Source organism: Propithecus coquereli, unplaced genomic scaffold, assembly GCF_000956105.1.
Source record: "Propithecus coquereli isolate 6110/MARCELLA unplaced genomic scaffold, Pcoq_1.0 Scaffold38, whole genome shotgun sequence".
Taxonomy (NCBI): Eukaryota; Metazoa; Chordata; class Mammalia; order Primates; family Indriidae; genus Propithecus; species Propithecus coquereli.
Window position 1 is genome coordinate 6961394 of NW_012149507.1, and position 25277 is coordinate 6986670.

At 36.8% G+C, this 25277-nt stretch overlaps 2 protein-coding genes across 2 annotated transcripts in view; one reads left to right on the forward strand and one right to left on the reverse strand.

Annotated features, from left to right (window-relative positions):
- The window catches only part of THOC1 (THO complex 1), a 74692-nt gene extending 69405 nt beyond the window's left edge, over positions 1 to 5287 (forward strand). The window contains exons 18-21 of the mRNA XM_012652117.1: positions 699 to 782; positions 3430 to 3577; positions 4297 to 4372; positions 4894 to 5287. Of these exons, the coding sequence (XP_012507571.1) occupies positions 699 to 782; positions 3430 to 3577; positions 4297 to 4372; positions 4894 to 5189 (604 nt within the window). The 3' untranslated portion in view covers positions 5190 to 5287. The remainder of the gene's footprint in view (positions 1 to 698; positions 783 to 3429; positions 3578 to 4296; positions 4373 to 4893) is intronic.
- A 1941-nt stretch (positions 5288 to 7228) lies between these two features.
- USP14 (ubiquitin specific peptidase 14 (tRNA-guanine transglycosylase)) overlaps positions 7229 to 25277 on the reverse strand; it is a 56023-nt gene continuing 37974 nt past the window's right edge. Inside the window, exons 9-15 of the mRNA XM_012652082.1 lie at positions 24938 to 25052; positions 21284 to 21349; positions 21040 to 21132; positions 19870 to 19998; positions 9201 to 9261; positions 8754 to 8861; positions 7229 to 8131 (exon numbers count right to left, since the gene is read on the reverse strand). Of these exons, the coding sequence (XP_012507536.1) occupies positions 7980 to 8131; positions 8754 to 8861; positions 9201 to 9261; positions 19870 to 19998; positions 21040 to 21132; positions 21284 to 21349; positions 24938 to 25052 (724 nt within the window). The 3' untranslated portion in view covers positions 7229 to 7979. The remainder of the gene's footprint in view (positions 8132 to 8753; positions 8862 to 9200; positions 9262 to 19869; positions 19999 to 21039; positions 21133 to 21283; positions 21350 to 24937; positions 25053 to 25277) is intronic.

Consider the following 25277-nt stretch of genomic DNA (forward strand, 5'->3'; position numbering starts at 1 on the left):
AGAATTTCTCTGATGTTTCTACTTACCTTATGACTTTGTTGTTCAAATGCTATAAAACCCCTGGCTGCCCTCTGTGAATAGCATATTCATACATTATAGTATATAGTGTATATTACATCATATACAATATATAGCAAATAATATATATTATGTACTGTTAGACTACCCCTCTTTATTTATTGCCCTTTAGTTTTGAGTGTTTTAACCTCCTTAAAAATCTGAGTTCTGAAGTCATCTAACTGTAACTAAAGTATGAGTACCATTAGAAACTTTCATTGCGGCCAGGCATGGTGGCTCACGCCTGTGATCCTAGCACCCTGGGAGGCCGAGGCGGGGAGGATCACTCGAGGCCGGGAGTTCGAGACCAGCCTGAGCAAGAGCGAGACCCTGTCTCTACTAAAAAAAATAGAAAGAAATTAGCTGGACAACTAAAAATATATAGAAAAAATTAGCCAGGCATGGTGGTACATGCCTGTGGTCCTAGCTACTCGGGAGGCTGAGGCAGAAGGATTGCTTGAGCCCAGGAGTTTGAGGTTGCTGTGAGCTAGGCTGACACCACGGCACTCTAGCCTGGGCAACAAAGCGAGACTCTGTCTCAAAAAAAAAAAAAAAAGAAACTTTTATTGCTACTATTTTACAAGCATTTATTATTTATAAGAACATACGTGATCCTCACTAGTTTATTTTACAATACCCAGGGAATACATGCCAACTTTGGAGGAGTTCTTTGAAGAAGCCATTGAACAGGCAGACCCTGAAAACATGGTTGAAAATGAATATAAGTAAGTAATGTTTTTCACAAGCTAATTTTCATTTTCTCCAATACTTTTTCTTAGGAATTGTTTATACACTAGAAAGCTTATTAAGGGAGCCAGTTGATAGTGGTACTGTTTCCTCTTGGATGAGTTTATGGTCCAAGTTCATATTACTACACATCCTGATTTCAAGGTTTATTCCTGTTGACTAAACATGAATTGAAATCACCTTTGTTTTAAAATACAAGAAGAATCTCCCTCCAACAATGACCTCTTTTCTCTGTCCCCTTCAAAGTACAGCATCTCCTAACAGCCATTACAATTACTGCCTTCATTTCCTCACCTCCCGTTCTTGTCAGCCCGCTCCCGCTGGACTGTCTTTCCTGTCACTCCACTGAAACAGCTCTTACGAAGGTCACCTGTTCTCTGACCTCTCAGCAGCATTGCCAGGTGGCCTGTCCTAGGAGGTTTTCTTCTCTTCACATCCACGAAGCTCCACGCTCCTGCTGTTTGCCCTTCCCCCCCCAACGCCCACTCTGCCTCAGTCTCCATCGCTTGGCGCCTCAGCCTCTCGAGTTCTGGAGTACCTTCAGGACTGAATCTCAGCCCCTTTATCTAGAACCTCCGGGGGATACCATAGTCTCATGGAGTAGCGATTGAGGGGAAGGGCCCTCTTGTCAGAATGCGTAGGTTCTGGTCCCTCTACCACACTGACGAGGGTGACCGGAGCTAAGTCGGTGTTTAAGTCCCACGTCCCTTTCTGCATCTGTTAAATAGTTACAGTACCGATTTCACAGGGTTATTCTGAGGATTAAATAAGATGATTCACTTTGAACCATGCATGGCATGTAGTTAGCACACAATACTCCTGACTAGTGTGACTAGAGTTGTTACAGTTACTGTGACTTCTTAACTAGTCTCTGTGGTCAGAGCCCCATGCATCAGCCATTGATCTTTAAAGGAAATGCGTAAGTCTGGTCTCCTGCTTAAAACCTCACGGTGAGGGCCGGTTCCAAACTCCTTCCCGGGGCCTCTGACCTGGCTCACACCTACCTCCAGCCACGCCGCCTCTTTGCTCATTTTCTCTGCTTTAACCTTTCCTTTCAAGACCTTTGTGTTTACTGTTCCACTTGCTTGAACCACTTTTCACTGAGGTCTTCCTGTGGCTGGTTCTCTCACTTCATTCAGTCCCCTGGCTGGGACGCTCGTCCCCTCCTCAGACCCCTCTACTGTGTTCCACTGGTGTTTATTTCATAAGCACCTAGCCCCATCCACAGTTCTCATTTCTCATGTTTTCCTTACCACTGTCTGAAATTGTCTTGTACCTTGTGTGCTTGTCAGTGACGCTTGCCAATACGTCCACATGACTGTGTCCGGTACCAAGTGCTTACCATATACCATTTTGCTGTTAAGGAAACTCAGGCACAGAGGTTAAATCATTTATTGAAGTTCTCAGCTAGCAAATGGCAGAGCCAGGAAAATCATTCTGGCCTCGAGGGTCCTACTTTTCACTCAAGCATGATTCTGCCTCAGTGTTGAGGGCGCACATCATCCGTGTGTGTCCACAACCCGTGTCTGGCTCAAAAGTATCTGTTGGTTGAACAAGTGTTAATTTATCATTGTTACATAGGACTAGGTGGATTCTTTCTTAGAGTGCTAGTTCTCTAGGATTGGTTTAAGCCCTTGACCGGTATGGATCTGTGGGGAATGAGAAAATATATTGACAGGGAATTTTGAAAATGCTTAAAAGAATCAAATTTTAACTGTTTAGGCAAAGCCTCGTAGCAAGTGTTCACTTGGGAAGAGTCCCCAGTGTCTGGGGGTAGTTTTGTTAAGTCTTCAGTGGTACCAGGACATCCCAAAGGTAATTTAGGCTCATTTGTAAGAGATGTCCAAATAACCAGATAGCTAATCTGGGACTTTAGGGGGTGGGAGAGATTTCCAAAAACTCAGATGGAGTAAGTGTGTGCTTTGGATTCTTCACCAGCTTTGCTTGTTTCTGGAACATTATCTTTAGAATTTCTCTGATGTTTCTACTTACCTTATGACAACCTATTACTGCTGTGCTTCGTTAGGGAACAGTTCATGGATTCTATTCTTGACATCACTGGTTACTATGTTGGCTACTGGATGTTTCTCTTTTTTAGTATTTGAAACATTTTTATTCACTGAGGTTGGTATTAATTATAGATATTATAAAAATAGAAACCCAAATATTTGCTAAATAAACATGATCAAAACTCAATGTTTAATTTATAAAATATTCTGAAACTCACATCTGCAGATGACAAGTACAGATATCAACTCAATGTAAGTACCTATTATGAATTTATTTTTTTCCAAATAGATGGACGATTCCTGTCATATACACGCATCTATTCAGTATTGAATACATACTCATTGACTTGTTAAAATTAAATAAAATGTATGTAAACTTTTAAAATATGTTTGCTGCATATGAGCCTGCCTCTTCAGACTGTTGGTTTCTATTCTTATTTATAAGTGGATTACATACTAAGAGGTTCTTTAGGAATAGGATTAGAATGAAAAGAATGGTACTTTAAGGTAAATAGCTCAAAGTATGGAATTTCAAATGGCAGAATTATATAATATTAAGGAGAAGGAAATATAGAAATAGAAAACTGTAAATTATAAGTCTGACATCTCTTTATAGGGCTGTGAATAATTCAAATTATGGTTGGAGAGCCCTGAGACTGTTAGCGAGGAGAAGCCCTCACTTCTTCCAGCCAACCAACCAGCAGTTTAAAAGTTTGCCAGAATATCTCGAAAACATGGTAATAAAGCTAGCCAAGGAATTACCAGTAAGTAACATAGATCAATTTTTTTCATATCTTTTAGTTGACATTGTCTTTAAAATCACTATTTGAGCAAAGAGCTAAACTTAAAGATTGTTTATCATGTGAGAAAAACAGTAATCCACAAACTCCCATGTTTTTGAGGGAAAAATGCATCTGAATATACATTTACAGGAAATATATAATGCAAGTTCACAGTACTTTGTGTTAACTGTTATCCACCTATAAACTCAGACATGAATTTTGCCTGCTTGCCTGTGCATCGTCTTTTATCAAAGACGGGGTCTAAGGAGTAGTAGTAGGGAAGTTGGCCTTTCTACTCTGTTGTCTTTTCCTGTACAGTTTTCTAATAGTATTACTATAATACGGTAATAATGCTATGTGCCTAAAAATCTAATAAAATTACTCAAAAACTTTGTGACACTTGCTCTTCTCCGAGGCCATCTTTATTAAACTCTAGGTATTAATATTTGCAAATCCTGTTACTGGGCTTCTTGCTGCCTCCCTACTTCCCAGGTTGAGGTCTTCCCCTGCTCTCACTGTGTCCGCAGGTTGAGACGGCCCCCCAGGATCCTTACGCGCATTCCCATTTAACGTTCTCGGGTGAGGTTCTGGAGTCCTGTACTCAGACTCGCTCAGCCACTCCTATCTAAACAAAAAGAATCTCCAGTTATCTTACTTCAGAGGTTGACATTCTCTTAAACATTCATCTTTCTCATTTTTAGCCTCCTTCTGAAGAAATAAAAACAGGTGAGGATGAAGATGAGGAGGATAATGATGCTTTACTGAAAGAAAATGAAAGTAAGAATTGAATTTTCTTACTTACCTATTTTACAAAATTGGAAAAGATTGGGGTTCTTTGTTGAGAGGTACGTTATTTAATTTGATCTACTTCTCAACTATCATTTTATCTCAGCTCTTTCTGACTTATAGGGAAGAATTAAAACTCTGCATAATAACAACTTTTAAAATATTGCAATTTATGCAACAATATTTGGAAATAAGGGTATTTTAAAAGGGAAGGAAGATACTTACATTTGAAGGTGACCAGTACCTCTGTTAATTTATTGGGGACTGGAGGGGAGCCATTCTTTTTAGGGAACACCGTTATAATAGAGGTAACAGCTGTTGATCATTGATCATGATTATAAGAGCAGTATTCAACTTAAGGAGAATATAAAAAAACTATCTTCCTTTAAAATAAAGCTTATTAAAGGTGATTAATAACTCATTGGCCCTATAGCATTCTAGGTCTGCTATATACTTAGGATTCCATTTCTCATTGTACTTTGTGCATAATTTATACTTTCTATGTTTTCTAGGTCCTGACGTTCGGCGAGACAAACCTGTAACAGGAGAACAAATAGAAGTATTTGCCAACAAGTTGGGTGAACGATGGAAGGTTCTAGCTCCCTATTTGGAAATGAAAGACTCAGAAATTAGGCAGATTGAGTGTGATAGTGAAGACATGAAGATGAGAGCTAAGCAGCTCCTAGTTGCCTGGCAAGATCAAGAGGGAGTACACGCCACACCCGAGAATCTGATCAATGCACTGAATAAGTCTGGATTGAACGACCTTGCAGAAAGTCTGACTAACGACAATGAGACAAATAGTTAGCTTTTTTTTTTTATTAAAACTGTGATAAGATTTTGTCACCAAGCAGCATTTGATAAGAGGTCCACTGGTTTTGGTAAACAATAAACATTTTTATAACAGTTGTTGTACAGTTGGCTGGTGCTCCCAGAACAACAGAACACATATTGGCTCAAACCAGAGTTTGGGGAGGATGGGAGGGTAGTGTGGGAAAATGGCCTAAATGAAGTGACCTCAAGATCACAAATATATTTTTGTTAAATAAGCAACATTTAGGGATATGTTGTTTCTTATACCAAATTAGTTTCCTACATGCTGTTAGTTAGTTACAAAATTTATTCTGAAATTCCAGAATAACACTTTTCTGAAACCATATGACTGCTCTATTCTCACTTACTCAGGCTTTAAAGCAGAGGATCGGCAAATGATGGTCTGCTCGGCACGTGTTTTTGTAATGAAAGGTTTATTGCCCCTCCCCCGTGCTCACGCATATTGTGTATGGCTCCAGTTTTAAAACAGCGAAGCTAAGCAGTCGCAACAGACACTTGAATACCTACAAAGCCTAAAATAGTTACTATCTATCTATCTGGCCCACTGCAGAAAATTTGCCGACCCCCAACTTTTGAAAAGAAAACCTCACTTGTCTATCTAGCCTTACAAAATTTATTTGACCTCTCAAGACTTTAAATTACTTCAGGGATTATGGTGAAGTTCAAATGAGATGCATGTGAAAGCACCCTATACACAGCAAAGCACTATACAGTAGTGACTCAAGGTAACACCATCTACTTTTCCTGTTCCCACGTAAGCATTTCCCTTTAGGGCTCTAAGAGTAGATCATCATTGTTTTTAATCCTGAAGAAGGGCTACTGAGTGTGTATTATACTGCAAATGTTCTTGCTTGGGCCTAAACGTCACTAACTACTCAAGCCATGATCTAGCACAGCTCTAATGTTAAAATGGCCTCAGTGTTTGTTAGTGGCACAGCATATTAAGGCACATTCAGGAATCGACATTTTTTGGCCTACTCTCCCTTCTCAAACACCTTACACGCAAGGCTGAATACTAAAATAGCCTTGTTAGTTTCAAACATCACTGGTATAAATCCCATTTCTACTTAAAAAGTATCTTTGGAGTAATATTTTTTTTAGATCAAATAAAATGAAATCAAGCTTTTCATAATGACAAGGAATTACAATTTTTAAAATTCTAATACATTCCATACAAGGCTTATCTACTTTGTTCTAAACCTGCCTCAATTGGTCTTGTAGCTACAGCATCCGGCAAATCAGAAAATCTGAATTCTAATTGCTAAATTCATGTCCTCATAAAATTGTTCTAACCAAATGAGACAGTGAATAAAAAAATTTGCAAAGTTACAGGCATCATACAAACATAAATCATTACAGTTCTTCCCCACTCTAGTCTTCATTCCCGCCACCCAACAAAGTAAAAAGAGTACTGATTGCCAGCAAAGTTTAGGTGAGGAAGCTATTTACAAATAGGTTTCCCTGAAATGCTTATTTTCTCCCCTAGTGTTCTCAGATTACATCACATCCGACTTGAGAGGAAATGGCCATTAATCTCTAGGAATCTAATTAGTTACCGGTGTTAGGCTCTGCACAACATTAAAACAACATAAGCAAAGATACGAGATGTCATGATAATCCCCAAACTTTATGATTATAAATATCTAACTCAAAATCAGAGACAAACTAGCAATATTCTATCCTTTATCCTTTCCCTAGCAATCAAGGCTCCTGAAACAAAGCAATTAGAATGTATTAAAATGTAAGAAACCTATCATTGAAATATCTCATACACTTGGTACTTTCCACCATTACTTTAAAATCGCTGCATTCAGCATCCAAAGAAATCTATTAATTTTACAACTTTGTATTTCATTTTAAACGGAGTATGGGCAGGCAAAGATGACAAATATTTTCCAATCAATGGTCAACAGCACAGTAATACCAACCATCTGCAGAAATTACGTAGTATTAAACATAGGAATCTTCAGCCAAGCTCCAACACTCAAAAGACAAAAGACTTGAGGTCAAAAGTTGTTAATCCCTCTTTTTTTATTAAATATCCTCATTTTCTAAAAATAAGCAACCAGAGCTTGTCAACATTTTTTTTTAAGATTACTACAAAACCATTCCAAAGAGAAATGTACAATCCATAGTACATCAGAGAGAGACACAATAATATATGTATAATCAAATGTGCTATGCTACTGATCACAATTTATTTTGAAGTCACGAAAAGCCAGCAACAGTAAGGCTGGACAAATACTTGATTGTGCCCATGTTTCCATGGGCTGGACAGCAGCACTGAGTTACACAATGAGAGCAACACTTCCTTTTCCACCTTCCTGGAAAAATTGTTATTAGATAAGGCAAAACTATGGGCAGCTACTGGATGGTGGTTTGAACCATGCGAGAACAACAAATAATAGTAATAGGTGTGCAATAAACATCTGATTGCTGAATTTTGGGCTAAAGGCAGCAAGAAAATTTACCACAGAAGGGAACGGTTGAAAGGCATTAACTCAGAATTTTAAAAAATTAATGCAAGAAACTTAAAAAAAAAAGTCTTCCTGCCACTTTTATATAGGGCAACACAATCCAAAGGTAATTTTCTCTTTTATGTAATTTTTTAGGTTGATGGCACAAAGTGGTCTGCTTCTGCCCTCTTCTGTTCCATGAGGGGAAACAAAACCACCTAAATGTCTCCCTCCAAAGCTCTGGATTAGAGAAATGATCAACAAATAGCATTTATTTCACACCTAAGCATAAATAGCTAAAATGAAGATTACTGTTCAGCTTCCTCTTCCATTATTTCAGCTCTGCGAGGCCCATAGAGTAGAACATAAGCAATATGCCAGTCTCCACCACCAGAGAGCCGCAAGATATCTTCCGGTGTTACGATGCTGACCTTATCATCATCGAATTTAATCCATTCATCTAAATAACAAAAGAAGAAAATGAAATTAATACCACACAATTCCTCTGAGAGTTTCACTGCAAAACAGGTCCTGAGTGGCGGGACGCGCGGCAGCACTCGATCCGCCACACCAGCGGTTCAGGCTCCAGACCACTGCAGTCTTGAGTGACAGCTATTTCAACTACACGCCCTAGAGCATTAGTCTCCTTTCCACCCTCATCCTCTCGAGTGGACTCTGGAATTTTCCAGAGGCTACGTGATATGTGATAATGCAACAGACTAAATGCAGAAACTGACAGGAAAACTCAGCTGTCTTCTAGCAGGCCAGATGACAGAAAGATAAAAAATGTAAATCGAAACCATTTCTCACTAATATTTTTTAAGAAAATGCCATTTTTTAAATGTTATTTATGTTAATATGTAATAGGTTTATTACTAAGTGAACTAATTTTTTGGTTTTCTGTTTGAATGTCTAATATAGTAAATATTAAGAGACACAAACCTCATAAACAAAGTTCTCTGGGACCTCAATAATTAAGAAGGTAAAGGGGTTCTGAGACCAAAAAGTTTGAAAGCCAGAATTAATAAAGTTTATAATTAACACACTTTTTAACAGTTGGAAAAAAAAAATAGACTATTTACCTTGTTTCCTTTTTACCCACGATACATAATGACCCGAAGAACTAGACCGCCCCTGGTGGGTGAGCACTGCTTGTAAGTCATAGTATCCACAGTTATTGGAGCCGATATCTAAAGAAAGATGTAAATCCGCCAAGAGCAGACAATGAATGTGCTTTCTCAAGCTAGGTAACGAGAACAATTCAAGTTCAGATTAGGGAAGCACTACTTTATTAGAATACAGTAAGTTATTACCGTCTAGAGTTAAGGCTTCATGATTGATGTTTTAAGAAATATCTCACTCATAGCACTAAGGAGAGTGATTTTACTATATGACATATTAAGGTAAATTATTCAAGAAACCTGACTTTTTTTTAAAAGCATATCAGAATAAATGTATGTGGCAAGACAGTAATTTTACCTTAAAAAACACACACACAATAACTCAATTGAAATGAAAATTTTACTTACCATCAGCAAAAGAAAAAGGCTCATATTTAACTTCTTTCTGGGGACTGCTCTTTTTGTCACTCTGACGGAAAAAAATATTTAAGTCATGACTTTGGGAATTTGTATTCTCAGTGAGTATTCAATTTCACAAATACTGTCTACAATGCAAAGCACTCAGACAAAGTACAGTCTACCTTACAAATTACTAAAATAACATAACTACAGTTAAAATAAAACTAAACTCAGAGGTCCTACACTGTATACAATCTTGTTAAAGTAGAGTAACAGACCCCTTGGATGTTATGCCCAACTTCAAACCCTAGAACATACCAGTGAATGCAGCAGTAGTTAAACAGTGCCCTAGGGAAGAAAAGGAAAACCCAATTTCCTAATTTCACCAAAATATTATCAAATCACATAGGTAAAAGAAAACTGCCTCAAAAAATGTCTAATTATTGCAATTTATATTAAATCCTCTAGGCCAGGGCCATCTACCACTTCAGCCAAAATGAACTGAAATATTTATTCAGCAAAGATTTACCTACATTAAAAGAGGCACGGTTTACTAGACAAGGACATCTAGTAGGAACTCACTGCCTCAATTTATTTCGGTGTGTAAATGAAAAAATTAAACTTATCTAGGCATAGGGCACAAAGTTCTTGAAACAATAATGGTAATGAAGGCAATGCCAGCAATTTAAAGATAGCTGGGAAAGCAAGAAGTCAAAGGATTCCACAATAAAAAAATGGCAATCAGATTAACCATACTTTTTTACATGGATAATGTGAAACACCTAGAGCAACCATGAAAAGAGCTACACAAAGAAATACATTCGAAAACATATAAATCAAAATACAATTCTAAAAACTGTTCAAGCAACAAAAAGGCAAAAGAGAAAAAAACAGAACAAAAGATTTAAACACCAATATAGTCTAAATATACCAATTGTATTTAAACTTACCAACTTAAATCATGTATGTGCTTTCTCACCACAATGGCATCAAAATAAAATCAACAACAGAAATATAACAGGGAAATTACTCAGACACTTCTAAATAATCCACAAAGACCAAGTCTCAAGAGAAATAAAATACATGGAACAGAATAAAAATGCAAATATATCAAAATTTGTGGGATACAGTGAAACCACTGCTGAAAGTACTGAAAGTACATTTATAGTACTAAATGTGTACCCTTAGAAAAGAGGGAAAACTTGTAGTAAGTTCCCACCTTTAGAACATAGGAAAAAAAAAAAACAAAATAAACACAAAGCAGAAGAAAGAAAGTAAGAGCAGAAATCAATAAAATTTAAAACAGAAAATAGAGAAAATCAACAAAACAGAGGTAGCTCTTTGAAGAGATCAATAAAATGAACAATTCTCAAGCAAGGAAAAAAAGACACAAATTACCAATATCGGGAATGAAATGAGATAGATATCACTACACACCCTGCAGACCTCAAAAGGGTAATAAATGAATACTAGTACCAACTACACACAAATATGACGAGCTAAATGAAATGGATCAATTCTGCAAAGACACAAACTATAAAAACAAATCCAATATGAAATAGATCATTTGAATAGACCTATAACTATGAAGGAAATTGACTTTAATTTTAAAACTCCTGAAGATGAACTCTCCAGGCACAGACCATACTACCAGAGGATTCTACCAAATGTGTAAAAAAAATTAACACCAATTCTACAATTCCATATAATCTCTTCCAAAAAATAAAAGAGGGGGAAAAAGAACACTAATAAATAAATTCAGGATATAAGACCAATACACAAAAATTAAGTGCATTTCTATACACTAGTTATGAATATCTGAAAATGAACTAAGAAAACAACACCATTTAAAAAAGCATCAAAAAGAATAAACTACTTAGGAATAAATTTAACCAAAGTATAAGACTTGTACACTGAAAACTATAAAAACAGTATTAAAAAAATTAAAGACCTAAATAAATAGAAAGACACGACAAGCTTATGGACTGTAAAACTTAATACTACTAAAATGGCAATGCTCTCAAATTGATCCAGATTGAATAAAATCCCTATCAAAATTCCAATTACTTTTTTTGAAGAAATGGAAAAGCTGATCCTAAAATACATATGGAAATACAAGGGACTCAATAGCTAAAACAACCTTGAAAAGGAAGAACAAAGAGGGCTGACACATCACAATTTCAAGCCTTATTAGAAAACTAAGGTAATCAAGACAGTGCGGTTCTGGCATAAGGAAAGACACACAGACCAATGGGATAAAACTAATCATCCAAGCCAGGCACGGTGGCTCACGCCTATCATCCTAGCACTCTTGGGGGCTGAGGCAGGAGGATTGCTTGAGCTACGGTGTTTGAGACCAGCCTGAGCAAGACTAAAACCCTGTCTCTACTAAAAACAGAAAATTAGCTGGGTGTCATGGCGCATGCCTGTAGTCCCAGCTACTCAGGAGTCTGAGTCAGGAGGCCAGGGCAAGAAGATTGCTTCAGCCCAGGAGTTCGAGGTTGCAGTGCGCTACAATGAGGCCACTGCACTCTCCCCAGGGCAACAAAGCAAGACTCTGTCTCAAAAAAAAAAAAAAAAAAGATAGTCCAGAAGTCCAGAAATATACTCACACAATTGCTTCTCTACAAAGGTGCCAAGCCCATTCAATGGGCAAAGAATAGCCTTTTTTAAAAATGGTGCTGGGACCACTGGATGCAAAAGAATGAATCTGGACCATATCTCACACCATATAAATAATTAATCCTCAACAGACCAAAAATCTAAATAGAAGAACTGAAACTATACAGTTCTTAGAAGAAAACATAGGCGTAAATCTTTGTGGTCTTGGACTAGGCCATGGTTTCTTAGATCAGCACAAGCAACCAAAGGAAAAAACAAATTAGATTCTATTAAAATTAAAAAACTTTTTCTCTACAAAAAAGACCCTAGGTTAAGAGGATGAAAAGACAAGCTACAGACTGAGAGAAAATATTTGTAAACCACACAGCCACAAAGGACTTGTGTCTAGAATATAAAGAACACTCAAAACTCAAGAGTGAAAAAACAAACAGTCCAATTAAGAAACAGACAAAAGACAAGAAGAGACATTTCACCAAAGAGTATATACAAATGGCAAATAACACATGATGACTAACTTCATCAGCCACCAGGGAAACACGATGAGATACTACAAACTCTGTCCATCCAATGGCTAAAATGAAAAACAGTGATAACACGACATGCTGGCAAGAATGCAGAGAAAGTGGATCAGTCACATGTTGCTGGTGGGAATGTAAAATGGTACAGTCACTCCAGAAAACACTTGGCAGTTTCCTGAAAAATGAAACATGCAACTACCACGTGCAACCTAGTAACTGCACACTTGGGCATTCATTCCAGAGAAATGAAGCTTATGTTTACACTAAAACCTGTACACAAATGTTTATAGCAGCTTTATTCACAATTGACAAAAACTAGAAACAATCCAGATGTTCTTCAATAGGTGAACAGTTACGCAGACTATGGTATATCCACACCAGGGAATACTACCCAGCAATAAAAACAAAGGAACTACTGACATACACCACAACATGGATGAATCTCCAGAGAATTACACTGAGTGAGAAAAGTCACTCCCAAAAGGTTACATTAAAAAATGGAAGAGTTTTGATTTTATTTATGTAACTTTCCTGAAATGACAAAATTATAGAAATGGAAAACAGGATGGTAGTTGCTGGGAATTAAGGTGGGCACAGGGCGGAAGAGAATTGGGCCTGTGGCTGCAAAGGGCGAGTATGCGGGATCTTTGTGGTGATGAAAATGTACTGTATCTTGACTGTACCAATGTCAATATCCTGGCTGTGATGTTGTATTCATGTTTTACAAAAATGTTACCACTGGGGGAAACTGGGTAAAAAGTACTCAAAACGATCTCTACATTATTTCTTATAACTGTATGTGATTCTATAACTATTTCAAAATAAAATTTAATTTTTTAAAAATTGCTTTTCAAACACGCAAGTAATCTGTAGAATTTAATTTCTTTTTTTTTTAATTTCAGAATATTATGGGGGTACAAACAATTCTAGTTACATATAATGCCTTTGTCTCGCCCAAGCCAGGGCTACAAGCTTGCTCTTCCCCCACACAGTGTGTACCCCATCCATTAGTTGTGAGTTTATCCGCTCCACCACCTCCCCACCCCCACTGGCACCCAGTGAATATTACTTCCATGTGAGCACCTTACTGTTGATCAGTTAGTACCAATTTGATAGTGAGTACATGTGCTTGTTTTTCCATTCTTGTGATACCTCACTTCGAAGGATGGGCTCAAGCTCTATCCAGGATAATACAAGAAGTGCTAGTTCACCATTGTTTTTTGTACTTGAGTAGTATTCCATGGTATACATACACATTTTATTAATCCACTCACGTACTGATGGGCACTTGGGTTGTTTCCACATCTTTGCAACTGTGAATTGTGCTGCCATAAACATTCAAGTGCAGATGTCTTTATTATATAGAATGTCATTTTTTCCTTTGGGTATATGCCTAGTAGTGGGATTGCTGGATCAAATGGTATTTCTATTTTTAGCTCTTTGAGATATCTCCAACTTACTTTCCACGGGGGTTTAACTAATTTGCAGCCCCACGAACAGTGTAAAAGTGTTCCTGTCTCTCCATGTCCACGCCAACATTTGTTGTTTTGGGACTTTTTGATAAAGGCCATTCTCACTGGAGTTACGTGGATATCTCACTGTGGTTTTGAGCTGCATTTCTCTAATGATTAGAGATGTCGAGCACTTTTTTATATGTTTGCTGGCCATTCTTCCGTCTTCTTTTGAAAAGTTTCTGTTCATGTCCTTTGCCTATTTATTGATGAGGGTTGTTTGACTTTTTCTTGTTAATTTTCTTAAGTTCTATATAGATTCTTGTTAACAGCCCTTTATCAGATATGTAGCAGGCAAATATTTTTTCCCATTCTGTATGTTATCTGTTTGCCCTTGTGATAGTTTCCTTGGCTGTGCAGAAAATTTTTAATTTGATCAGGTCCCATTTATTTATTTTTGTTGCTGCTTTGGGGGTCCTTCTTCATAAATTCTTTGCGTTAGGCCAATGTCTGTAAGAGTTTTCCCAACATTTTCTTCTAGAAGTCTTAAGGTTTTACATCTTAGGTTTAAGTCTGTTATCCATCGTGAGTTGATTTTTCTGAGAGTGAGAGGTGGGGATCCAGTTTCAATCTTCTGCATGTGGTTATCCAGTTTCCCAGCACTATTTATTGAATACAGATTCTTTCCCCAGTGTATATTTTTGTCTGCTTTGTCAAAGAGTAGATGACAATACAAGAATGGTTTTATATCTGGGTTCTCAGTCCTGTTCCAAAGGCCTGTATCTCTGTGCTTGTGCCAGTACCATGCTGTTTTGGTCACCATACCTTTGTAGTAAAGCTTGAGGTCTGGTAAACTGATGCTTCCCAATTTGTTCTTTTTGCTTAAGATTGCTTTGGCTATACGAGGTCTTCTCCGGTTCCATATGAAGCATAGAATTATTTTTTCTAGATCTGTAAAGAATGATGATGGTATTTTGATAGGGATTGTATTAATTCTGTAGATCACATTAGGTAGTATGGACATTTTAACAATATTGATTCTGCCGATCCATGAGCATGGTAGGGTTTTCCATCTTCTACAATTTCTTTTCTCAGTGTTACATAGTTCTCCCTATAAAGGTCTCTCAACTCCTTTGTTAAATATATTCCTAAATACATAATTTTCTTTGATACCATCGTGAAAGGTGTGTCTTTGATTTTCAGCTTGACTGTTATTGGAGTATATGAATGCCACTGATTTGTATGCATTGATTTTGTAACCTGAGACTTTACTGAATTCATTTATCAATTCCAGGAGTCTCTTAGTTGAATCCTTGGAATTTTCTAGATACAGTATTGTCAGTAAAGAGTGAGAGTTTGACCTCTTTTGCCCCCGTTCAGACACCCTGAATTCCCCTCTCGTCTGATTGTTCTGACAAGGACTTCCAGCACTTTGTTGAATAGAAGTGGAGATAATGAGCAACCTAGTCTGGTTCCAGTTCTAAGCGGGAATGCTTTCAATTTCTCCCCATTCAATACAATATTGTCTGGGGGATTATTGCATATGGCTTTCATAATGTTAAGGTATAAAGCTGAATATACATTCTTCTCAACAGCTCATGGAACTTCCCCTAAAATTGATCACATCCTAGGCCACAAATTAGATCTCAACAAATTTAAAAATCAAATCAAAGACACAACACCTTTCACACTGGTATCAAAGGAAATTACGTATTTAGGAATATATTTAACAAAGGAGGTGAGAGACCTATATAAGGAGAAGTACAAAACATTGAGAAAAGAAATTGTAGAAGATGTAAACAGATGGAAAACCCTACCATACAGTCTATGCCTATTTTGTTAAGAGTTTTTATCCTAAAAGTGTGCTGATTTTGTCAAATGCTTTTTCTATGTCTACTGAGAAAAATCATACATATGGTCTTTGTTCTTGCTTTTATTTATGTGGTCAATTGCATTTATAGATTTGCATATGTTGAACCATCCTTGCATCTGTGGAATAAAGCCCATCTGGTCATGATGAATTATTATTTTGATGTGCTACTGGATTCAGTTTGCTAAGATTTGGTGGAGGATTTTTACATCTATATTCATGAAGGATAGTGGTCTGTAGTTTTCGTTTTTTGTTGTGTCCTTTCCTGGCTTTGGTATCAAGGTGATACTGACTTCATAGAATGAGTTGGGGAGGACACCATCCTTTTCAATGTTGTGGAATAATTTCTCCAGTTTAGGTATGAATTATTCTTTGTAAGTTTGGTAAAATTCAAGTGTGAACCCATCTGGTCCAAGACTTTTTGTTGTGAGAAGAGTTTTAATTGCTGCTTCATTTTCTGTGCTTGATATTGGCCTGTTCAGGAATTCTATTTCTTCCTGATTGAGCCTAGGGAGGTTGTGTGTTTCTAAGAATTTGTCCATTTCCTCCATATTTTGTAGTTTTTGGGCATAAAGATTTTTATAGCATTCAAATGTAATGTTTTATATTTCCATGATGTCTATAGTGACCTCTTCCTTTTCATTTCTAATTGAGCTTATCAGAGTCCTTTCCTTTCTAGTTCTTGTCAATCTAGCAAGAGGGCTGTCAATTTTGTTTAACTTTTCAAAAAGCCAACTTTTGGTTTTATTAATCTTCTGTATAGTTCTTTTGTTCTGCTCTGATCTTATTTTCTTCTGCTGGGTTTAGAATTGATTTGCTCTTCCTTTTCCAGTCCCTTGAGATGGTTTATTAATTTGTTGATTTGTGACCTTTCTGTCTTTTGGATGTAGGCATTTAATGCTGTTAGTTTTCCTCTCAGGAATGCTTTTACAATATCCCACAGATTTTGATAACTTGTGTCCCCATTATCATTTAGTTCAAAGAATCTTTTGATTTCCATTTGGATCTCCTCCTTGACCCAACACTCATTCAGCAGTAGATGGTTTTATTTCCATGATTTTGTGAAGTGGTGAGTGTTTCTGTTGGAATTGATCTCTAATTTTATACCACTATGGTCTGAGAAGATACATGGTATAATTTCTATTCTTTTAAATTTGTTGAGATCTGACTTGTGGCCTTGGATGTAATTGATTTTAGAGAAAGTTCCATGAGCTGATGAAAAGAATGTATATTCAGCCTTATTTGAGTGGAAGGTTCTGTAGATGTCTGTTAGATCCATTTGTTCTAGAGCTCTGTTTAAATGCACTGTTTCTTTGCTTATTTTCTGCTTGGCGGACCTGTCCAGTTTAGTCAGTGGGGTGTTGAAATCCCCAGCTACTATGTATGGCATTACTGTCTATCATGTTTTTTAGGTCAAACAAGGTTTGCCTTATATATCTGGGCGCTCCTGTGTTGGGTGCATAGATATCGAGAATTGTTAAGTCTTCTTGTTGGATTTTTCCTTTCATCGTTATATACTGATCATCTTTCGTCTTTACTTTTGTTGTTTTAAAAAGTTTATGTTATCTGATGTAAGAATAGCTACGCCAGCTTCCTTTTGATTTCCATTTGCCTGGAAGTTTGTTTTCCAACCCTTTACCTTGAATCTAAAAGCATCTTTGTGAGTAAGATGCATTTTCTGGAGACAGCAGGTACTTCGCTTTTGTTTTTTTATCCACTCAGCCAGTCTATGTCTCTTCAGTGGACAATTCAAGCCATTCACAGTTATTGAGAGAATTGATATTTGGGGTAGATTTCTGTTCATACTATTGGATATATTCTTATTGTTTTGTTTTACCTCTGAAGCCATTGTGGAATCAGGGTTCTGGACTTTAACTCTTAGTGATTTTACTTTGGTGGGTGTCTATTGCTCTGTTCTGTGTATAATGCAGGTCTGAGTACTTCCTGTAAGGCAGGTCTGGTCTTCGCAAATTCCATCAGTGATTGCTTGTCCGGGAAAGTCTTTATTTCTCCCTCATAAATGAAGCTTAGTTCTGCTGGTACAAAATTCTAGGTTGGCCATTATTGTGTTTTACAAGATTGAGGATGGGTTCCCAGCTCCTTCTGGCTTGTAAGGTTACAGATGAGAAGCCTGCAGTTAGTCTGACAGGTTTTCCTTTGTAGGTTACCTACTGTTTTCGTCTCACTGCTGGAAGGATTGCCTCTTTTGTGTTTATTTTGGCCAGCCTAATAACTATGTGATGTGGTGATTGCCTTTTCACACCGAGTCTTCCAGGAGTTCTGTGTGCTTCTTGTACCTGGATATCTAGATTTCTGGCCAGGCCAGGCAGATTTTCTTCCATTATTCCAAGAAATAGATTTTCTAGCCCTTGTGTATTTTCTTCTTCTCTCTCTGGGATGCCTATAATTCTTATGTTTGGTTTCCTTACATAATTCCACATTTCTTGTATGTTTTGTTCATGTCTTACTTCTGTGTTCTTTTTTCTTCATCTGATTCGTTTAGCACATGGGCATTATCCTCAAGCTCTGAGATTCTTTCCTCTGTGTGATCCACCCTATTCTTAAGGCTTTCCACTGTGTTTTGTAGTTCCTTGAATGCCTCTTTCATTTCCAGTATTTCTGTTCTTCTGTTCTTCTGCAATACTTCAATTTCTTTAGAGAATTTTTCATTCATTTCCTATATTGTTCTTGTGGCTTCTTTGTGTTGGGTTTCTATTTTCTCTTCAATTCCACTGAGTTTTTTTACAATCCATATTCAGAATTCTTCCTCTGTCATTTTAATCATTTCATTTAAATTGGTGCCCACTGTTGGCTGAGGATCTAATGATTTCTTTTGAGGGTGACTTTTCTCTGATATTTCATGTTTCCTGCATTCTTTCACTGATTCTTTCTCATCAGGCTACTTGGTCAAGAACTGGGGGTGCTAGGACTTGTCTATAGCCCTATCTCCAAGTCCCCAAGGGTTGTTCCTTGACAGTGCCTGGGAGAGGCGTGCTGGTTCTGTATTGCCTTAGGGGTATTTTAGCAAGTTGGGTTACCTCTGACCTGTTGTCTTCACCTCTTGCCAATGGAGACTAGTGAGTTTAGTCTCCCAGCTTAAGCTCCCAGTTGGTGGATCACACTTGTGGGTACGACTCCACTGCTCTCTAATAGCTTGAGATGGAAGGCACTGTGTTAAGCTATGGGATTACCCTCTCTGTCGTTGATTGTAGTTTGCGTGGAGGAACCAGTTATTGAGGTAATCTGATGTCTCTGTGGTAGGCTCTGCTCCCCAAGATGGGGTATACAAATGCCCCGATCTTTGGGAGGGGCAGAATTTCATTTCAAAACTTTACTTTTAGTTACCAGAAAATCTTTTTCGTTTTGAAGAAAAAAATTCAACATGTAATTCAGCTGTACCTTATCTGAACCTCAAATAAGGTAATTTGTTAAATATAAAGTTGCAATGGCTATGATTTTAGCAGTTACAGGCATACCAGCAGCACTTACTGAAAGATATGAGTCAGGCCAGGCACAGTGGCTCACACCTGTAGTCCTAATACTTTGGGAGGCCAAGGCAGGAGGATCTGTTGAGGCCAGGAGTTTGAGACCAGCCTGGGCAACACAGCGAGACCTTACCTCTACAAAAAAATCAGTCAGGTGTGGAGGTCTGTGGCCTATAGTCCCAGCTACCCAGGAGGCTGAGGCAAGAGAATCACTTGAGCCCAGGAGTTCAAGGCTGCAGTGAGCTATAATCACACCACTGTACTCCAGCCTGAATGACAGACCCTGTCTCTTTAAACAAAAAATATGACTTAGTTGTCACAATGGGCATAAATGAATCAACATTCTGTACCTCCTCCATTTCCATCTAAAAATGGGGATAATTCTATGTCTTACAAGGAAAATAATAAACACACTCTGAAAATATTAGATAAAATTTTACATGAAATGCTTTGAGAAGATAAATATAAAAGGAATATAAGCTACGGATTATAGGGGCAAAGAAAACATTAGGCTTATTCTACCATCAAGGACTCATTCATTGTACATAAAGCTCGTTTTTTATGCTAAAATCCACCTAAAACTTTAAAAGCTTGCACCAATATACATAAGACATGTATATCTGCTAATATAGGTTCATCCATTTTTAATAGCAGATTAACAAATCAAAGTAACTGCTGAGCACAGATCAAAGATTAAAATACTAAGAGTATAAAGTCAGCATAAGAACCTACTGTATTTGGCTGCTGATTCACTTTCTTATCTTCTAGATCCTTGAATTTTGATCGAAAAGAGACCATTTTCTCTTGAAGTTCTGGTGTACATAGTTCATATACATCCAACATAAGAGGAAATTTAACATCCTATGTGCAAACCAAAAAGAAAAAATGTATAAACACAGTTATTTAAAATACCTATCACACATTAAAAGTATTGTTTTTATAATACAAATAAAATTGAAACTTTTTCAAGGCAAGAAATTTTCAAAACATATTTTTCCATTAAATAGTCTAACCCATAAAACTGACCACAGAGGAGAGTACCAAAATTTACATGACAAAAGAAATATTTCAGAAATATTAGACAAGTTGCTGTGAAAACAGATCCCCCAAACTGAAGTCAACTTACGAATGGGGTTTTTTTTTTCATTTGATTCATTTTCATTTGGATTTTTTTCCATACAACTTTACACAGAAATAATAGCAATATAGTTCAATAACATGTTAATAAATATTTAAACACTTGTAGATACTTAAACTACATTTAACCTTCTCATACAACAGTAAGTATATTGGAAAATATAAAACGAATTTCAGCTCATGAGGCTAGAATTATATACCTCTCTCAAAGATCAGGGACTCTATGGATATGCAGCAGAGCTATAGCTTGACACAGATCATAAGGCTGGCTCCTAACAAGGGATTACAAGTTAAGTACTCTTTGGGGACCAGTAATTTAACTCTCCTTCCTTTTACCTGGAAGAAAGGCACCACCTACAATATGGTGTAGTGTGTTACACTATCTCTTACCTCATTCTCATCCCCAAACCTGAATCAGTATCTCTGAAGCAGAGGATCTAGTCTAGGGCAGTGTTTCTGGAGAGTATAGGAGATCCAACAGAACAATGTGTAAATCTTTTGAAATCTGTAATACCCTAGGCCCCAACCAAGACTTAATTAGATGTTTGGGGCTAAAGGGGAGAAGCCAAGCATGAGGATAATTAAAATAAAAAGAACAATAGATAATTCCAATATACATTCTTAAGAATCACTTGTCTAATGTTAGTAACTCCTCTAAATACTTTAAAGAAAGCTTAACTATCTCTAAAGAGGAATAAAGAAACCCATTATAAGTTAGAGACTGACTTCAAGAATTACATTTTATAAACAAAGTTCATTACTAACCTTAAGAACTTTGGCATTCACAGATTCCTTCTCCTTATAAAAAAATCGAACCATCTGAATGGTCAAGTAAGCAGGTAGCCGACTGATCTTGGACTGAGGAGAGCAAATGGAAAGCAATCCTATCACATCCAAATATCATAAAATTTTTTAATTCCTTGTGGTATAAACAAAGACTGGGTAAAATTAACTAACTGGAAATCTCTCAATGAAACAATTCGATTTCAAAAGGAACTACACAACTTACAGATTTGATGTACAAAGCATTTCTTTGCAATGTTGGAGACTGTTTGGTGATTTCTTCCTGAAGTCTCTAAAAGAGAACATTAACAGAACACCAAACATTAGTTTGGTTTGTGTGTGTGTGTGTTTTTTTTTTTTTTGAGTCTCACTCTGTTGTCCCAGCTAGAGTGCAGTAGCATCATAATAGCTCACCGCAACCTAAAACTCTTGGGCTTAAGCGATCCTCCTGCCTCAGCCTCCCAAGTGGCTGGAAATACAGGTATGTACCACCGCACCCAGCTAATTTTTCTATTTTTAGTAGAGATGGGGTCATCTCGTTCTTGCTCAGGCTGGTCTCGAACTCCTGAGCTCAAGCAATCCTGCCCTCAGACACCCAGAGTGCTAAAATTATAGGCATGAGCCACCACACCCAGCCCAAACATTAGTTTTGAAGAATTTTTTCTGTAACATAGAATCCTTCTCTAATTCTTTAAAAATTAACACCACTTAATAGACAACATACATCAATGGATTTATACCATTGAGAAACAATTTGAACAAAGACAACACGGAAAGACTTTTAGATATTGTTCAATTCTGATAAGGCATCAAATGATTTATATCAGTGTGAACTCCTCTGAGTGTAAATAATGTTTGAAGTTTTTTAGTTATGACCCAAATGACGCTCAGAAAATTTATATTGTATTTCATATAACATAACAAAGCCTTCTGTCATTCTTCTATGAATTATCAGAATATTCATACCAGAGGAAAATTAAAGAATGTAGGAAACTCTGATTCTTTATGCTTTAGGTATAAAAATGTTCCAACAGCTACCAATTATCATTAAATTTGAGAAAAATCATAACAGAAGATCCCTGTTAATCTAACAGATGTGGGAAATTAAATCTTAACCATCATGATTGCCTTTCCACTTCTTACAGCCTATGAAACACCAGGAAAGGTATTTATCCTCTCTGGGCATCACTTGCAAAAGGTGATAATAGTATCTACATATAGTGTTATTAATAGAAGTATATCAGTTAGCACGTGTAGAAAACGTGGGAAACTATTTGGCTATGTTTAATAAACTATGAAATAAAACTATGTTCAATAATTATCATCTACTGTTTCTAACTTTTTATTTAAAAAGCACTACTAATGTGCTCTGCTTTAAGAAAAACAGAAATCAGAATTCAAACAACTTAATGCTTAAGCAATGTTATAGTTGTGTAATAATTTTTTAAAGCTTGATTTTTAAAAATTACTAATCACATTACAGAAGGAATCACTGAGGAGTAGCTTTTTAACATTTAACCAAGTTTATTCAGCAGCAAAGCAACAGAGAAACATGGAGCCAAATTACTCAAGAATGATCAGAAAAATTACGATAAAGCATCTTAAAAATTATAAAGAAAATAAATACATCTCAGGAATACATGTTTTTCAAGAAAGTATGTCTGGTGCCATGCTATTCATCAGGTAAATTATACCTATTATCACCAATCCACTATCATCTAGAACTTCCAAGTATATTTAGTTTTCCCACAATTTTACAAAATTATGAAGCAAATATCATCCTGGAGAATCTCTGCCAAAGCATTCATCCACACTCTCCAATTAACATTTATTATTTCGTTTTTTTGATGTCATGAAACTTGCACATCATGATTTATGTGACTGAACTCTTGGTGGTTAGCTAGTATTTGTGTGCTTGCAAATTAACTCCTCTTGAAAGTCATTATACTCACATCACCTCACCAAAACTCTCTGCTCAGTATCACAAAGCAAAGAATATCACTCTCTCCTTCTTCCTATGTCTTTATATACCAACCGTTCCCCTTGTCAGCCTTACCCCAAACTGTAGATGGGAGCTCCCTGACAGCAAATCATCTTGTTTATCAATATAATCCCTGCCCACTTCAATGCCTATCAACCCCACCCCCTTCTGCCCAAGCTAGTCATCCATACAGAAGACCTATTCAAAGGTCTCATTCTATTTCATTGACTTGGCTGCACTCCTACTTTTCTTCTTTAAAATCCTGTCCTTATTGGTCATGGCTAGAAGAGATAGCAAAGAGGACTGACAAAAATGTTTTTAATTTTTGCCCTCCAAGCCATTCTCCAAATATCTAGATATTACAATGGCTAACTTTTAAGATAAACAATCCCAATTACCAGTGCCTTTGAAATCAGTAGAATTATATGAACTGCAATTTAAAAACTATTATAAGGTAACAGTTTAAACTGAAAGACACTTTAACAGATACACTTACTCCCCAAACCATACCAAATTAATAAGGCAGCAAACAAAACTTGTATTTCATCAATCTGCTCATTAGCAGAAGTCTACATTTTATGTGAGTATGTGCATTCTTTAGTATGGCACTATAAAAAAACACTAATTGAATAACGAGAGAAGCAAGTTCTAGCTCTGGCTCTGCCACAAACCAATTAAGTTAAATTCTAGGGCCTCGACTGCAAGATAGCATGATGGCAGAATGATTCTGTGACCTGATTTGCACAGCACAATCCCAGTTTATACCAAATAATTATTAATATACCCTCATTCACTTTGTAAAGTGTTCTGGTTTAGACAATGCATTGTATGGTCACCATTAGCGGTTAAAAGCAGAGACTTGGTAGTCACAGCTTTACATCAATTGTCATTTAATCCACACGATTCCTTAATTGCTATCATTTTCATGTAAGAAAACAGAAGCTTAGATTAAGTAACTTTCCTTAAAGTTAATAGTCCAAGTAAATTACAGGGCCCATGAAAACAACTATTTCTATGAAAAATTAAATCTCTTACTCCACAAACATTTCTTGAGTGCTCTAAAATAAAGTGAGGCATAGCACAAATCATTAGGTGCTACTTTACAGTGTGACAAATATCCATACTGATTAATAAAAGATCTTGCAATATTTGTTGGCTACGCAACCATCTAAATAATGCTTTTGTCTATGAAACAAAAAACTAGTTGAAGTTTGATTCCAACTACACAGTTGACTTTTGTTATTCATAGTAGTTATGTTCTACAAAGATAACCATGAGCACTGATTTAACGAATACTGAGCCACTGCTCCTAGGGGAAATGCAGTGTTAGGTTCCTGTGAGCCTCTAATCAAAACACTTTGATCAACCAATCAATACATACCCTTGTTTTATGTGTGTTTCTGTTTAAAGTCACCTTATTTCCTCTACAGTTGTAGTGCTGATTAATTAACACTGAACTCACAGTCAACAGCACTACAACTCATGCCCAAATGAAGCTTCTCTAACATGTATTTTCTTGGTAACACACATCACAGCCTTCTTGCACTTAGGAACAAAAGACAGTACACTTCAGTACTATGCTTTGGGGTCATTTTAAACAGCAAAATCACCAAAAAAAAAAAAAGCACAAAAATGAAATAACATGGCACTAAAATTACTGCTAAAAGGATACTTATTTACAGCCGGAAAGCTGAAACAAGAAGGCAGAGTACTGTCATGTTTGACCTCAGCTGGGACCATGTTTGTCAGGCAACTCAAAATTTGTGCTGCTCTGCACGTGTCTACAAATGACCATTAAAGCACAGTGAGTACTGACTTTGGGATACAAATAAATTTTAGCAAATAGGCACATTCACAAATACGGAATTCACAAATAATGAGAATTATAATTGTCCTTACCAATTTAAGTCCTGTAAAAAGATACTTGACTTCCTGATTGATAAAACAGCTAAGTTGAAGCTGATTTTCTTTTCCTTTGGTGACTTCTTCTTCTTCAGATTCTGTACATTTCATTCTTTATAAAATAAGATAAGGAATATGCCAGTAGATATTTGATCTGTTAAATAATCTTGAATATAACGTTATCCTAATGGTATTAAAATTAACAATATCATGCATTGGTATTTAAAACATTTTGGGCCGGGCGCGGTGGCTCACGCCTGTAATCCTAGCACTCTGAGAGGCCGAGGCGGGCGGATCGTTCTGAGCTCAGGAGTTCGAGACCAGCCTGAGCAAGAGC